The 16,739-nt window shown below is 45.4% G+C and overlaps 1 protein-coding gene across 1 annotated transcript in view; it reads left to right on the top strand.

Annotated features, from left to right (window-relative positions):
- PTPN9 (protein tyrosine phosphatase non-receptor type 9) overlaps positions 1-9,490 on the top strand; it is a 79,889-nt gene extending 70,399 nt beyond the window's left edge. Inside the window, exons 10-13 of the mRNA XM_082648711.1 lie at positions 4,485-4,563; positions 5,769-5,919; positions 6,341-6,548; positions 7,574-9,490. Coding sequence (XP_082504837.1) covers positions 4,485-4,563; positions 5,769-5,919; positions 6,341-6,548; positions 7,574-7,788 — 653 coding nt within the window. The 3' untranslated portion in view covers positions 7,789-9,490. The remainder of the gene's footprint in view (positions 1-4,484; positions 4,564-5,768; positions 5,920-6,340; positions 6,549-7,573) is intronic.
- The last annotated feature ends 7,249 nt before the right edge of the window (positions 9,491-16,739 follow it).

Below are 16,739 nucleotides of genomic sequence, written 5' to 3'. Positions count from 1 at the left end.
AGACTTTTCAAAGTTAATGCCATGGGGGAAAAAAAAAGACAGGGAACTGTTCTGGATTAAAGGAGACTAAAGAGACATTGATAACCAAAGGCAGTGTGTCATCCATACTTGCAAACTCAATTTGGAAAAAAATTTGTTAAGGACAAACTATTGGGACAGTTGGAGACTGTGTATTAGATAATATTATTGTATTAATGTTTAATTGCAGTGTGATAATGGTATTGTTCTACAGGAGAATGTTCTTGTTCTTCTAAATACGTGTTCAAGTATTTAGGAGTGAAATGTCATAATGTCTGAAACTTAAATAGTTCAGTAAAAGAGAAAATATGTGTTGTGTATATATAGAGAAGCAGGCTTTGCAAAACGATAGCCAAAAATGATAGCTTTCGAGCTAAAGAATGTATGAGTACGTTGTACCGTTCTTTCAACTTTTTTTTTTTTTTTTTGATTTATTTTTGGCTGTGTTGGGTCTTCGTTGCTGCGCACGGGCTTTCTCTAGTTGCGGCGAGCGAGGGCTACTCTTCGTGGTGGTGCGCAGGCTTCTCATGGCAGTGGCTTCTCTTGTTGTGGAGCATGGGCTCTAGGTGCGCAAGCTTCAGTAGTTGGGGCACGTGGGCTCAGTAGTTGTGGCTCGCGGGCTCTAGAGCGCACGCTCAGTAGTTGTGGCACATGGGCTTAGTTGCTCCAAGGCATGTGGGATCTTCCCAGACCAGGGATCGAACCCATGTCCCTTGCATTGGCAGGCAGATTCTTAACCACTGTGCCACCAGGGAAGCCCCTCAACTTTTTGTAGGTTTCAGATTTTTCAAAATAGAAGTTGAGGGAGAAGAAAAGGGAAAAGGACCTTTGGATTCTTAGTATATTGTAATTGGTCTGATGGTCACAGATTTATTGTTTGTCCCTTAGGAGGGACTACTCTCTCCAACAAGTCCTTTCAAGACCCTAGGAACAAATAAGAGAACTATCAGGAAAGATTTTGGGCAGGTATAGATTAGGATGTGATCTGCCTGAGAGTAGGACTTTGTTGAGGAGGATGACCGTGGCATGGATGGGCTTATGGAGGGTAAGGATTGACTCTAAGGGTCTCAGAATGCTCCTCTCTCCAGGTTTAGAAGGCAAGGGCACTTCTTAGAGTTGCTAGTTCTGCAGAATCCAGGGATTGAATCCTTTAGGCTGGCTCTGAAGGCCCTGTGCAGGAGAAGAAGCTCATCCAGGAGTATGAGAAAGAGGATTTCTTAAGTTAAACACTGATCATCTTCAGAAGGCATCAGCACTCTGTTACGACTGGAAAATGGGATCCTGTGATGTTGAGAAGGCTGGTTTGGTTTGTCTGGTTAACCTTCTTGGCTGTGTTCAGTATTCTGATTTTTATTCATAATATTTCTAATAATATCTGTCATTTATTGAAAGTATCTATTATATATTAGATATATAATCACCATCTAATTATTATAGACACTCTGCAAGGAAGGTTTATTAATCCACGAACAAACAAGCTCAAAGAGATTAGGTGACCTTGGGTCACACAGCTAGTAAGTGACACAGACAGGATTGGGCACATGTCTGTTTGATTCAAAAGTCCTTGCAAACCAGGTTAGTGGATTGTTTCATCCATGTCAGCATAAACTGCTGACTTTATTTCTTCGCAGAAGTCTACTGTTAAAGAGTCTAACCTGGGAAGTGTAACTTTCCCTTCTAAATCTCTCTTTTATGCCTTTGAGGAAATTATGACCATTCTCCATCTAGCCTTGAGTCTAAGTGGTATTATCAGGTGCTCTGATTGGCAACACCAATTTTGCCAGTGGTTTGAATGTGGAAAATAAAGTATATGAGAGCTGCTGTGATGCAGTATAGTGCGATGTGAACAAGGCTAAGAGTCAGAGGTGGGGAAAGGGTGTTTTTATTATCTTCTTGACATGCATGCTATGGTAATGCCATGTCCATTGTAGAAAATGAAGATGAAAATCACTCATAACCCAGAGACCCAGAGAAAATGTTAACATTTTGCAGCATCTCCTTCTAAACCTCATTCTGTGCATACAAATAGATATGGACATATGAACTATCTAACAAAATGGGCTTTTTCTGTACATTATCTCTTTTTTCTGTTGATGGTTGTCTTGTGGATACCTTTCCATAGCAAAAATACAAATCTTATAATATCACCTTTATGGACTGCATAAATTTGGGGGTATGCCATAATTTAACATCCTCTCTTGTTAGACATTTAACTTGTTTCCAAGACTTCACATGCTCCTGGGAGTGTCCACTTCTGCAAAGAGGGAATTCTAGTATCATAAAATGTTAGTGCTTCCTAAGAGACTTCACCAAAAATGGTAGTGCAATTAGCAGATTTCCACGACAAAATCAGCCCTTGGTAGTGCCCTGCTTCCCTGAAAGCAAAGGAGAAAAAAGCACTGGGGAAGTACAAGGAATTATCCTCAGTTGTTACTCACTTGATTGAAAGGGAGTTATTGGCTCACAGGCATCTTCAACGTTCCTGCTGAGTGCCCAGCCCTGTACAGATTCTAACTCTAAAAGGAGTAGTTGATGACATAGCCCTTGCCCTCAGCACCATGTTTGCCTGAGATATGATTACTTCTCACAAAGTAAAATGACTGATGTAAGACCATATACATTAAATGGTTAAGATGTTTTGATCCAGATGTGCCATCAAGAGCTGAGATGAGAGGAAGCCCTACAAGGAATATGGTGTTGGGGCTTCCCTGGTGGCGCAGTGGTTAAGAATCCGCCTGCCAATGCAGGGGACACGGGTTTGAGCGTGGTCCGGGAAGATCCCACATGCCGCGGAGCAGCTAAGCCCGTGAGCCACAGCTACTGAGCCATGCGCCACAACTACTGAAGCCCGCGCGCCTAGAGCCCGTGCTTTGCAACAAGAGAAGCCACCGCAATGAGAAGCCCACGCACTGCAACGAAGAGTAGCCCTCACTTGCCACAACTAGAAGAAAGCCCACGTGCAGCAACGAAGACCCAACACAGCCATAAATAAAGAAATAAATAAATGTTTAAAAAAAGGGATGTGGTGTTAAGAAAAAGCTTTAAGGAAGAGGCAGCACTTGAAAATGGGTAGAGTGTTGATCATTTTGCAGTGTATAGAAATATCGAAAAACATATAAATCCCTGTATGTTGTACACCGGGAACTAACGTAGTGTTGTAGGCCAATTATACTTCGAAAACAAACTCGTAGAAAAAGAGATCATATTTATGGTTACCAGGGGTTGCGGGGAGGGGGAAATTGGATGAAGGCAGTCAGAAGGTACAAATTTATTGATATAAGCTGAATAAGTACTAGGGATGTAATGCGCAGTGTGATAAATATAATTAACACTGCTGTGTGTTATACATGAAAGCTGTTAAGAAAGTAGAACCTAAGAGTTCTCATCACAAGGAAAAAAGTTTTTTTTTTCCTTTTAAATTTTGTATTTATATGAGATGATGGATGTTCACTAAACTTATTGTGGTAATCATTTCATGATATAAATAAGTCAAATCATATGCTCTCTATACCTTAAACTTACACAGTGCTGTTTGCCAATTATAGCTCAATAAAACCGGAAGAAAAAAAAACAGAAAATGGGTAGAAAGTCCCATGGCAATGGAGGTGAGAGAATGTGAACAAAGGAATAGAGGCAGAAGTGCGCTTGTGTGTCTATATTGTGATGAAGCAATTTTTTAGAAAGATTAAACTGGCAAGGGTATCCAGAATAGACCGGAAGAAAAATTCCTATTCAGAAAAGTAAACCAAGATGGTACTACAGGAACTCAGACAAAAGATGATATGGTCTTTGTGGCAGTGAATTTCGGCAGGAAGACCAGGATAGGGGCAAAAGGGTAAAAACCAAAAATATTCCAAAGGCAAAAAAAATCTAGGACTTGGTGTCTGTTTCTGGGATATGAAAGAAATGGGTAAGTCAGAGTTGACTCCAACTTTTTGAGACTGAGTCATTTAAGAATGCCAGTACTGTTAACAGAGTTGAGAAAGTAGAGAGAGAAAGCTAATTTTGAAGGAGGAGACTGAATTGCGAACATGCGGGGTCTGAGGAGATGGATGAGGGGACATGGAAGGGGAATGGTTTAGTAGGCAACTGGTGATTATAAGGCTTAGGTGAGGTGAAAGCAGCTAGAGACATGTGCACAGTTGACACTCTCAGTCTGGATGTGGTAGCTGAAGCCCTGTTGATGAGGCTCTAAGAGGATATGTAGCAATGCTTCTCAAACTGTAGCCTACCTACAGTTTTACCTGGGAATCTTGATAAAATGCAGATTGTGCATTTCTAATACTCTCCCATACGATGCTGGTGCTGCTTGCCCAAGGACCACCCTGAATAGCAGGGATATAGTCAAAAAGGCAGGGAGCCAACGTATGTGCTTTGGATTTAGTAGTTGGGAAAAAACAGAAGAGCCTAAGAAGGAAAGAAGAGCTTCCCAGGGTCACGTTCCTTGTCTTCTACTTTCATTGTAGGCCCTTTGGAGAATACCTATCGTGATTTCTGGCTCATGGTATGGGAGCAAAAAGTTTTGGTGATTGTCATGACCACCCGGTGAGTTCATCCCTTTTCTACCCATTGCACTTCCCCCCCTCCCCCCATCCCCAAGCATGGGTGATTCTAGAGGGGAGTTTAGCTCTTAGAAACAATGAGGATTAAGAAAGCCATGGCAAAGAGTTTGAGATGTCTTAGCTTTTTTCTTAGCTGACCCAGAGTTACCAGAGCCAGGGTATGGTGGAGATTGATAGATCTAACTTGTCAAAGCTTTAATCCATGGCTCTGGTGACCCTGTGCCAGTTACAGCCTATCCTGAGGTCCTGGCCTTAACTACTAGAGGAAGCATTGGGAAACATGGAGCAATTTACTTTTAGCCTGCTCCCTACTTCCAAAGGTCAGCCGTCTTCCTGGCTTCTGAATTACCAGTTCCCCTTAGTTCTCCCTTTCCCTGCTACTTTTGACCATTTTTCTTCTTGTTCATATTTCCACCTGTAGGAGATCTTGAAAAAAAGAGGTGAAACATAATAGGTCAGGCAGGAAGCTCTTGACGAAAGGAATATTTTTGAAATTTTGGTGTACGTATCTGCCAAAACTTTAGGAATTAATATTTCATGAGTATCTTCATTATCATTATGATAATTATAACCCATTTCAGATGAGGAGAAAAAAATTAATGAGAATGTTTGCTCAGGTCCCTTCCTCATGGCACTGTTACAAGCCACCTTTGATTTGGAGGGGAGGTAGTGGAAGAAGTACCACCTTGGAGTACTTTGGAGCCACTGAAGAGTAGTGAGGTGGACTTTAGGCCTTTACATAAACCTCCTGTTGGCATCCCAGGAACTGTGCCTTTCCCACTCGTCTGTCAGCCAAGGGCTCTCACTGGGGAAGAGAATGAACAGTAACTGAGATACAGGGCAGGGAGTTCGACCTGGCCCACCATATTTTCTCTACTGTCTTTCTTTGTACACCCAGTATTTATGCCAGATATGTGAGGAGTACCAAGAGGTATCAGGAAAGGGACCAAATGGATGTAGCTGGTGCTCAGTAAATGTCCACTGAATGAGTACATGCAGAAAATTTAGCTGTTGTTACATCTGTTTAGAATGAAGGTTTCCTTTTTCTGCCAAGAAGCAAGGGGATAGATTAGACAGAAGCAATGCAAGAGATGACATTTCTGCCTAAGGGTACAGCAGGTCATGGGTAGAGCAGAGTTGTTGCTGTGGAGAAGGATGGAAGGCTTATCTTTCTCTGTGTGTCTTCAGCTTTGAGGAGGGCGGCAGGAGAAAGTGTGGCCAATACTGGCCTTTAGAAAAAGACTCTCGGATCCGATTTGGCTTCCTCACAGTGACCAATCTAGGCGTGGAGAATATGAACCATTATAAGAAAACAACGCTAGAAATTCACAACACAGAGGTAAATTTTATTTTCTCACTCTTTTGAAGCTGGGGGAAAACCTTTACTGTAAAGAAAATCTCCAAAGGGAATAGGCAGGATTCCAGGGAGCTTATAAGTTACTTCCATTCCTCTGGAAACAGGATCAGGATATTCGACTCAGAGCCAGAATAGCCATATTGTCTCAACACAACAGTGGCATTACTTAGGAATGAAACTTTTTATAACGTAAGAAATCTGGATCATATAATATAGAAATTCTGCCCTCTCCAGACATTTAATCTTTCCTTTGCGTTCGTAGGGAAGCAATTGTGGAGAAAGTTGAGGGTGATAGGAACCTTGGTGATAGCAATTCCAGAGGGTTGAGAATCTGGAAAAGCCAAAGGTAGTCAGAGGCAAGGAGAAATGACCTCATTAACTTTTGCTTCTTTTTTCATCCAAGGAACGGCAGAAACGCCACGTGACCCACTTTCAGTTCCTGAGTTGGCCAGATTATGGTGTCCCGTCCTCGGCAGCTTCCCTTATTGATTTCTTGAGAGCCGTCAGGAACCAGCAAAGGCTGGCCGTCAGCAGCATGGGAGCACGCTCCAAAGGGCAGTGCCCTGAGCCACCCATTGTGGTCCATTGCAGTGCAGGCATTGGCAGGACAGGTAATGCACCTGATGCAGCTCTTGGAGCATCCAGAGGCACTAAGGGTGGGGGAGGAATAACAAAGCTCTTAGTTGCCAGAATGTGAGTATTTGATCCATTGGTGGTGAATTACCATGAAAAATTCCTCTTTAATGTCCTTTTAGTATCCCTAGTGTTAGGTGTACTGGCCAGAATATATACTTCACAAGCCAAGTCCTCTAGGGGTTTGATGCTTTATACATCCCATCAGCATGATTATCTTCTGATCCCATCACTGTCACCTGGGTGTCCCAGAGAGCTTCAGCTGGGCTGTTGCTTTCTTCCCATACCCTTCCCTGGGGAGCTTTCCACCCTGGACCGTGCTCTCCATTCTGGAACCAGTTAGCAGCTTTTGCCTTAAGGGGATGTACATTGCAGGGACTGTTAGCCTTCTAGTTCAGAGGTCCCTTTGGGAGAAAGGAAGAATAGGTTTGTGATAGGTCTCTGTGGAGAAGTTGTGGATTCTGAAAATTCGGGCCCAGGTGTGGGAGTGCTGTCATTCTATCTGTCTGGGATTGAAGCAAGAAGTCCCTCTGGGGCTTCCCTGGTGGCGCAGTGGTTGAGAGTCCGCCTGCCGATGCAGGGGACACGAGTTCATGCCCCGGTCCGGGAGGATCCCACATGCCGTGGAGCGGCTGGGCCCGTGAGCCGTGGCCGCTGAGCCTGCGCGTCCGGAGCCTGTGCTCCGCAACGGGAGAGGCCACAACAGTGAGAGGCCTGCGTACTGCAAAAAAAAAAAAAAAAGAAGTCCCTCTGTCACCTTCCCACCTACTCTTCCTATTACCCCCATATATGTCCTGAGAGACAAGAGGCCTTCTCATTTCTCTGGCCTTCAACACTCCCTGTGACCTCCTCCTTGATCCCTTTCAGGCCTAAGGCCAACTGGCCTCCTGCCATGAGGCACCTTGCCATTGAATTCATTCATCCAATCCTGCCTGGGTTATTTGGTAGAGGGAGGGAAAGAGGAGAGGTAGATCAGGTATGACCACTTCCTTCCTTCCTTCAGGTACCTTCTGTTCATTGGACATCTGCCTGGCACAGCTGGAGGAGCTTGGCACCCTAAATGTGTTCCAGACGGTGTCCCGCATGAGGACCCAGAGGGCCTTCAGCATCCAGACCCCTGAGCAGTACTATTTCTGCTACAAGGCAATCCTGGAGTTTGCAGAGAGGGAGGGCATGGTGCCCTCCAGCCACAACCTCCTGGCCATGGAGGGTCAGTAACTGTCCCACGAGCCTCCTATCTGCTGCCCAGACTTCCTTAAACTACCCTGGACACCGCTGAGCCTATAGGTTGCCATCAGTTACACTGAAGCCATGGACCAACCTCTTTCTCGTGTCTCCCGGCGCACGCGTGCACGCAAGGCAGCCTTTCCCTTTGGCTAGATAGATGTGGTGAAATTGCCACTAGAAAGGGCCAGCAGCAATGTGTTCTTAATTCCTAGCACCTGCTATCGAACTGTGCCTTATTAAAACCAAATTGTGGCTATCGATTTTTGCCAGGGGCCCCGAGGTAAGTGGGGAAGGAACCTCCCTCCCCCCTTCCCCAATGCCATTCTCCTTCTCAAGGTCTCTTTCCATTCCTTCCCTTTGCTAGGATTTCATGGGGAGGTTTGGTGAGCATCCACCTCCTTCCCAGAGAGCTTGACCAAGTTACATATTCTAGAGAACGTCCTGAGTGCCAAGCACGTTTATACCTAGGGCGTGTATTCCAGTCTTTTCTGTCATTCTCTGTGTGTGCGTGTGTGTATGTGCACTTATGTGTATGAGTCCATACGTACGTGTGTATATAATATATACTGTATGTGATAATATGGTCGTATTCTATAAATACATATACACAGAGATACTCCTTTGTAGAAGTTCCTGGGGCTTCTTGTTGCAGTTCAGGACTCCTCGCTTTTTGGATCCTACTGTTTATCCTGGACGAGCTGGGGTTGGGGATCATGTTGCCTGTTGTCAGACCGCAGAGTGGTGGAAGAGGACACACACACATCCACTCTCCATGCTCCTGCCACAGGCCCTCATCCTTATATAATGACTTATCTCTCTCGAGGATGCTGCCTGTTGGAGCCAAGAATACTGGTTTGTGGTGACACTGGTTTAATTCAGCATGGATTGCCCTTATCTAATGGTTTTTCCTCCGTTTACTTTGCCAATTTTGGGAATAGACCGCCACTGTGATTCCAGACCCTCTCTCCCCTCTCCCTATCCCTTGAGGATTGGGATCTGGGCAGAGATGAATTCACTGAGCAGCCAGAGCCAAAAGCAATCGGTACGAAGTCTTAGAAGGAGAGAGAGGGAGCCCACGTGTGAGAGAGAAGAAACTACATACCATGAGACTCCCTCCCTGAGAGAATGAGCTGGGGCCCCTTTTTCTTTTGCTAGAATGTTCTTTTTCTTATGCAGCTTGGCCCTGTCCACTCATATGCCCATCTCTGTCTTGCCTCTAGCCTGCCAGACCCTGGAGCTCAAGCTGGGTGGGTTCTGTGTCAATCAAAAGCTTAACCCCTGTCTGGGTGAAGCAGTCCCCTGCAATCACTGTTTTCCCCCTATTCATTCAACCTGTCCCTGTCTGCTCCCGGCCTACCTAGCCTGATATGCCAGGGATGGAATCAAGACTCCCAGCATTCCACATTCCCAAGAAAATCCCAGGAACCCCTAAAACTTCTTCCCCTATCACAGATGAGGTTGGCAGCTGATCAGACCTCAATAATTTTATACTGTAATAAGCTTTTTGAATGTATATATTCTTATTTTTACAATCTTTTCATTTTGTATTTAACGTCAATGGACTGAGTCAGATTCAGAAAATAATTGTAATGTTCATATTCGATATCTTACAGCGATACAGTTTTGTATTTACATATAAATATACCGACATGATCAAATCCTTTTAGCTTCATCAATTTAGTAGCAGTCTGGGGCTGGGAAGGTGAGGAGGGGCTCCAAGAGCTGGTCTGGGAGGGATGGGGAGGCAGGGAGGAACCCAAGGCCTCATAGCCTTTCAGTTCTGAGAGCTGCCCATCTTGCCCAAGGCCATGGCCCAGCTCTGGGCAGACAAAGGGAACCAGCACCAGTTGACTGCTTGCCAAGTGCCAATCGCTGTGTTTGGTGCTTCCCCCCCCCCCATTACCTCATTTAAACCTCACAACAATCCAGTGAGATGTTACTCTCCCTTCCTTCTGTTTCTGTGTAGATGAGAAAGGTAAGGTACAGAGGGTTACAGTGAAGGTAAGGTTTAGCAGGTCCAGCTCTAGAACTGGAGCTCAGGCTGGTCTGCTTACAAAGCTTTGGCCTCTTTACTGCATTGCTATCTCAAAGAGCGAGATAGTGTTTTCTCTTTGGAAATGAGTTTTTTTAATGTTCTATTCAAGGTATAGACAGTTCTTAAGTTCCAGGTAGTTGATCTTGACTAGATCTGTATGTAATAGACAAGAAGGGTTTCTGACAGAGTTGGTGACTGATTCTCCCAGGTAGGACCTCCTGGTACAGGTCCTCAAGTCTGCAGGGTACCAGAGGGGTCATTCTCCCAGGGAAACCCCATACATTTGGTTACACTGGTACCTTTGTGGGAAGATCTTGAGTCATTTGCATCTCTCTCTCAGAGTAGAACCAGAAGCTTTGTCCACGTAGGACCACTCCCCATGCTGTGTAGCTCCTCCCTGTTGGCCAGTGACACCTGTGCAGTTGGAGCAGTTCTGGCATGGGGTGATCTTAATAAAAGTGACAGCAGCTGACATTTACTGGTTGCTTAACTCTGTTCCAGGTACTGTTCAAAGTGCTTTCTCGGTATTATCTCATTCACCCTCAAACCAAACTTTTGAGGTAGGTATTATTTCCTGAGGCACAGGAAAATTAATTTGCCACAGCAAGAACTTGGACCGTCTGACTCAGACCTCTAAGGATCCACCTCCTGATCTTCTAACAAAATATTCTTGAGTTTCTTACCTTAATCAAGAGCTGACGTATAGTGCAAAAATTAAGCCAGACCTTTCTTTGGATGTTCCCTTGGGGACAAGCAAGCATAATAGGTAAACAGATACATGAAATCTGGGAAATCAGAGAGGTTAGGGGTTTGGGGAAGTATGTAGGAAACAAGATTAATGATAAAAGATTTGGAGGAGGTGGCCTTGAACTGTCATTTATTTGAAGAGACTGTAGCCCAACTGCTGTTAAATTCAGAAGTTATACATGAGTTCTTCATTGCACATCTAAGGATTGGTGAGGTTATCACTTGCGAGGGCTCCATACAAATGCAGTTTCCTGGGTCCTGCCCAATAGGTGGTTGAGTGAGCGGCAGGATGAGCCAGGTTTTTGAACCATTGTTTTAGTCCATGCCCCTGACTCTAAGGAAGGTTAGCGAATTGATGTCTCCTAAATCTGAGAGAAAGAGATTAATAGCTTCCCCCCCACTGCTGTAGTCTGCTTGTAGCCTTTACCCTTGGGAAGATAATTAATACTCAGTGTGCGCCTACCTGTGTTGGGTGTTAAAGGAGATAAAGGGGAAGAGAGAGAAGGAGCCCTGAATCTGTCCAGGAAGTCAAGGCTGTCACATAGGAGATTTGGTGAACAAAGCAAGAGAACCCACAATGAAATGCTGGATTGCACAGTTGAGAACGTAAGATGAAGGAAGTGTTCAGGGGGGAGAGAATATTGTGGGTAACTCAGGCTTCTGCTTCTGATTTGACTATTTTTTCACTTAATTTACTCCCTCTAGGCTTAGTCCCTTCATTCTGCCCATCCCTGTTAGCTAGGATGGGACTCCTGAGGTGAAGGGTACCCTCACATCCTCAGCCTGGGAGGTTCACCATTGTCAATCTCCATGTCACAGTGTGCAGGCAAATGACAGAATGCGACTGGTTCTTGGGAGGCTGGACTGTTTAGCATCATATCTTGAGGAAGATGGGACTCCTGCCCTTATGGTCTTCCCATCTCTAGAGACAACCAGACACATATGGAAACTCTCATAAATCAGACGCCTGCAGGTAGGTGGGTCAGGAGGTATGGCCAGGTAGAAAAGCCTTCTTAGAGTGACTGAGCTCTTTGGTAGTTTTGAGATCTCACCACTCAACTCAAGCCAGGTCCTAGCTTTTGTAAAAGAATGTGCTCTATTAGATGATCCTACTGCAGGCCCTTCAACTCTGAGGGTCTAGTTCTTTGCTGGACGGTGCAGATGTCTATAGAGGAACTATCAGACCCTTCTCTGGTTGGGTCAGCTCCCACTTGAAATCCCCAGTTTTAGCTTGTTTTGAAAGTCTCCTCTTTCAAGGTGCAGCCACCTCCGTATTCCCTCAGTTCCCTTCCCACTTGGCCCCCAACTTGGTAAGCAGCAAGTCTCCCCTATAATCCCCAGGCCATCCCATAGACCTTTAAGGTTTCTACGCTGTTACATGTGGGGCAGACAGAATGACTCAGAGCGGAGGAATGAGCTAATCAAGCTACCAGAGCTCCCAACCGAGGTCTTAGGTTTGTCTCCAGCCTGGGTTACTACCAAGATTACTACCCCCAGACCATCATTAGCTAACCAAGGACAGGAGCTAAAAGCTCCACCAGTTTGGGAACTGTATTTCCTCTTGGGAGATTCACCCTATAGTTAACCATTCACACATGAATGTGAACATCACATTCACAGTTGTGAATATCAAGTGTTTTGGACTGCACTGCTCTTAACTGACCACAGAGAAGACTGGGTCTTTTCCACAGATAGAAATCTAGCACTCAGAAACCTGTTGCAGTGTTTAGCCTTCCTTCACCCCTCACCATAGCTTTCACAAAATCCTTCTTTTTCTTTAAGCTAAATCTGGCGTTCTGCAGTCTTAAATGCTCTCATTTTTTTCTGGCTAAGGCCAACATGGACATAACTAACTAAACCGGAAACCTAGAGTGTTGGATGGAGATGGGGAGCAGTGACCCCTTTTTGACAACTTAGGGTAATATGTTCCTGACATGGAAATATGTTCCTGATACAGTTTTTAGGACTAAGATGAAGGTGAAAGTAGGAAAGCAAGACAGTGAGTTGTGTAGAGAAGGTAGTCAAAAAAGGCACAGCGCCGTCTTCCCCACTCTAGGCTCACTTCTTTCTACCCCTCCCCCTGCATCAGCACCTGGTTACTTCTCTAAGCTAATATAATTATCTTAGCCTCAAGACTGGCCAGATGCACAGCTGAGTCTAGGTCACCCACTTTATCTTGTGAAGTCTGTTTTACCTCCTTGACCTTTAATGAATACCTATTCTGTGGCCAGCAGCCAGTGGACGTATGGAGTACGATGTACAGAGCAGATGCTGGGCTGGAGATATCAGTTGGGGACTTAGTTTAGATAGAAGCTAGGAGCCTTGGAAGTGGGTGTGAACAAAGAGGAATGAAGAGAGCAAGAAGACAGGAGAGACCCTTGGGAGCCACCAATATTTAGGGGAGGATGGAGGAAGAAAAACCTGGGACAGATTCTGATTAATAGGCAGAGGTAACCAAGGTCAAGACTAGGCTGTGTTCTCACAGACTGGTGAGAGGTGGGGAGTAGCTGGGATGAATGAACAGGATTAATAAATGGAGGTTCACTAGTGATCTTGGGGCAGGGGCTGACAAGGAGGAGGCATGAGTGGGAGGTGAAGGGATAGAGACTGCAGTGCTTGGGGTTCGCTTCAACCAAAGCAAGGCCCACCTTTATCTCTTATGTGTTAGACCTCTGAATGAGATTTCATTTGAACAAAGGAACCTGCTGCCTTAAAAAAAAATCATCAAACAACTGATATGCAGAATAAAACACTTTGAAAGCATAAAGCTGGGTAAACTGGGAACATATTGTTACATCTGTTTTCTAGATTTGGGCTGAAGTGACCTAGAGGGGTAAATAACGCTAGGTGAGAGCAAAACATTTCAAGGCAGTGAATAGCAGTCTTAAAATCCAATAAAAAAATTCCAAGCCTCCACTCACCTAGAAATCAGAAATATGGCATATGTACAACTTATAAACCAGTTGGTTGCCAGACAAATGCAGTTTCTAATTTACAGAGTGGAATTTTGGGGTTCTTTAAGCCTGTCCTGGTCTCTCAAACTGGAACACCAGGGACTTTGCATTTGAAAGACCAGGAGAAGAGAGAGTGTCGACAAGATAAAGGAAGAAAGGGTCCTGCAACATTTGAGTGCTAGGCATACTTTATTTTTAATCTCACAACAACCCACTGCAGTAGGTATTCTTAGTTTACAGATAAGGGAATTGAAAAGATAAATGACTTGCCAAAGACATCCAGCTAGGAAGTGGCTAAACTGGGATTCTGACCAATAGCTTGAGCTTTTCCCCTTAAACGTATAGATGCCCCTCACCTGGATATTCCCAAACTGGCAATGGTCTTCTTTAGCTGGCAGAGTTTCTGTCATCAGGGCACTGGCACTGACATCTTTTTGGCAGAGCCACTGAGGTGCAGACCCTAAATATCTCTCAATCACCACCCACCATAAGCACCCTAAAGAACTGTGAGGGTGTGTGTGTGTGATGCCTAGGAGGTAGGGTGTCAGAAGGTGTGATAGTTTTTTGAGTATATGTGGTTGTGAGTTGAGGATGCATGTATGTGACTGGGAGACAAATTGCTTCTTAGAGGATAATTTTTTTGGAAAGGGCCAGAAATCATTTAAAACTACCTGGGTACAAACTGCTCTCGGAGTCAGGGAGGGAAGGCGTGTGGAGCAAGAGGGGAAGCTGTTTTTCTCCAGAAGTCCCAACTTGGATCATGGATCTTAATGTGTATAGAGACAGCATGTGGTGGAATGGAAAAAGCTCAGGCAGACTCGCCTTGGCAACTTGGCTTGGGCAAGTCACTCTACTACTCTGAGCCTCAGTTTGCTCAACTACAAATACGATAATCCCTAACTCACACAAAAGAGGACTCCTGGGAATCAGAACCTGGCTTCCCCACGTGACTTCTCCAAGGAAGGCCTTCACCCAGATCTATTCACTCTTTTGTCCTCACTGATAGGGTGGGGGAGAGGTGGAGTGGATGCAACCTTCAGTGAAGCTGGAAGGCCAATGTCTCCAAATCAAATTCTTAATTTCCCAGAGTCTGGGAGTGGCTGTGCTACGCAGGCATCAATGTACTGAGTCAGAAACCATCACTGGACGCCTTCTGAGGGACTTTCTTGCCTGACCGCTGGGGGCACTGGGGGTTCAGAGGTGAATTAGATGGAGTTGCTTCCCTCGAGGAGCTCAGTCTAGGGAGCATTCAAGAGGGGATTTCCATCAGCGTGGTGCACTTAGGAGGGTCAGAAGTGTCAGCGAAGTCTGGTTCTCTGAGGAGTAACGGTTCTGGTTGCAAATGCTCCATAAGTAACTTCCTTCAGCGTATACCCCCTGCAGTCCAGGCTCACAGTCAGATGCTTGGGCCTTTGGCCTCCACAGAAGTTCAGAGCCTCACTGGGTGTATTAAAGCGCACTTTTATCATCACATGTGATCTTCATAACAGGGTAAGGACTGCCATGTTAACTTGTACAGGACAGGAGGCTGAACCACAGGTAATAAGAAGACTAAGTGTAAACTAGTCAGCTTCCAGACTAATGTTCTTTCTGCTCTACCCACTCTGCCTCATCTTACATTCACACAGTATCTGTTATGCCTTCATTTAGGGCAGAACCTCTTAGGAAATAGAGCACAAATCTGAGATAGGGCTCCAGACATCAGAAGGTGTCTGTTCTGATATAGAAAAACTTGGTCTTCCCTCTAGGGAGCCCCCAGTCTGAGAATGAACCTCAACTTCCATGGCCCTGCCAGGTGCTGGGCCTCCCACTGAACACACACTCTTTACCTCCTGGTCTTTCCCCCTTTACACCCTTCAGTGATTCCACCAACCAAGTTGCCACCCAAATTCTAGTCCCTACTTCACCTGAGATGACCTACTTCCCTTCCTAAATCAGTATTTCTTCCCACCTGCCCTCTCTCCTTAGTAGCAAGCTTCCCTCCCCATCAGAGTCCCCCCAACCCCTGTGGACTCTGAGAGAGGGAAGTGTCCTTAGAGCCTGTCTTTCTACCCCAGTTTTCACCCCTATTTCACAGGAGAGAAACAGGCCCATAGGGAGGAAGGGACTTGCCTAAGGATATAGTACTAAGTCACTGGCCACACTAAATCTGGAAGCCAGCTTACCAAACCACTAACCTCAAGGCTCTTCTACCTCTTCACACACCAGGCCACTGACTCCTCCTTTCCTTCCACTACCTACACTGAATCAGTCACCCAGTCCTCTGGAGTCTTTCTCAAACACATCTCTCTGTTTTTATTCTTGCTTATCCATTGCCGCTGCCCTAGTCAGGTCTTCATTACATCTCACCTGAACTGTTAGGACAGCCTAACTGGCAGTAGGCTCCCATTCTGCCCACAGGCCTTTAAGGCCCTTCACATTCTGCACACCCCACCTCATCCACACTAGCTTCCTTTACTGGATACCTCAATCAACAGGTCTTTCCCACTCACTCATCTTGTATTCTGGCCCCAGGCTCAGCTCTGTTGAGCACAGACATGTGGGGTAGCTTCACTCACCCCTCCAAAACACTACAAATGATTCAGGGAAGCATCTGAGTCAGAGTTTTGACTTGAGGGCTGCTGAAGGTAGGGAAGGGTTTCTGGATTGGGGGGCTGGGAGAAAGAAGAAACCTCTTGGCTCCCTCCACCTACCCCTCCCACCAGAAGATGTACCTCTGTAGTCTCCAAACCCACTATTACAACAGCCTTTCTGCCTCACCTTGCTGCCTGTAGGCACCCCTCATTCAACCCACCCTCAGAATCCATCCAGCTGCTGGGATGTTGAGCATCTTAAACCATAGTTCTGGGCCTGTGGTCCTGTGAGCGGCCATGCTGCTTGCACATTCTGCTCTGCAAGTCTAAGAATGTTAACAAGGTAGTAAAGTCTTCTGCTCTTTGCATCTTTCCAACCCTGAGTTTCATTACTACAGCCACACTTTAAATGGTTCTTAATGTTTCTTTGCATTTACCTCTTTGTGTCCTTTGCTGAGAATAACTTGCCCCTCCATTTCTACCTGAGTGCCACCTTCTCCATGAAGACTTCATCCAGTTTTCCTCAGCTAGAAAGAATCTCCATGCTCTGAGCTTCTGTGGATGTCTAATTACATATACATTTTCCACCTTGCCTTAGCTCTTTCTGTAGCATCTCCTCAGCTAGGTCTTATG

Source organism: Grampus griseus (assembly GCF_964374135.1).
Source record: "Grampus griseus genome assembly, chromosome: 2".
Taxonomy (NCBI): domain Eukaryota; kingdom Metazoa; phylum Chordata; class Mammalia; order Artiodactyla; family Delphinidae; genus Grampus; species Grampus griseus.
Note: the sequence above shows the minus strand (reverse complement) of the source record. Positions and strands in the feature narration are given on the sequence as shown.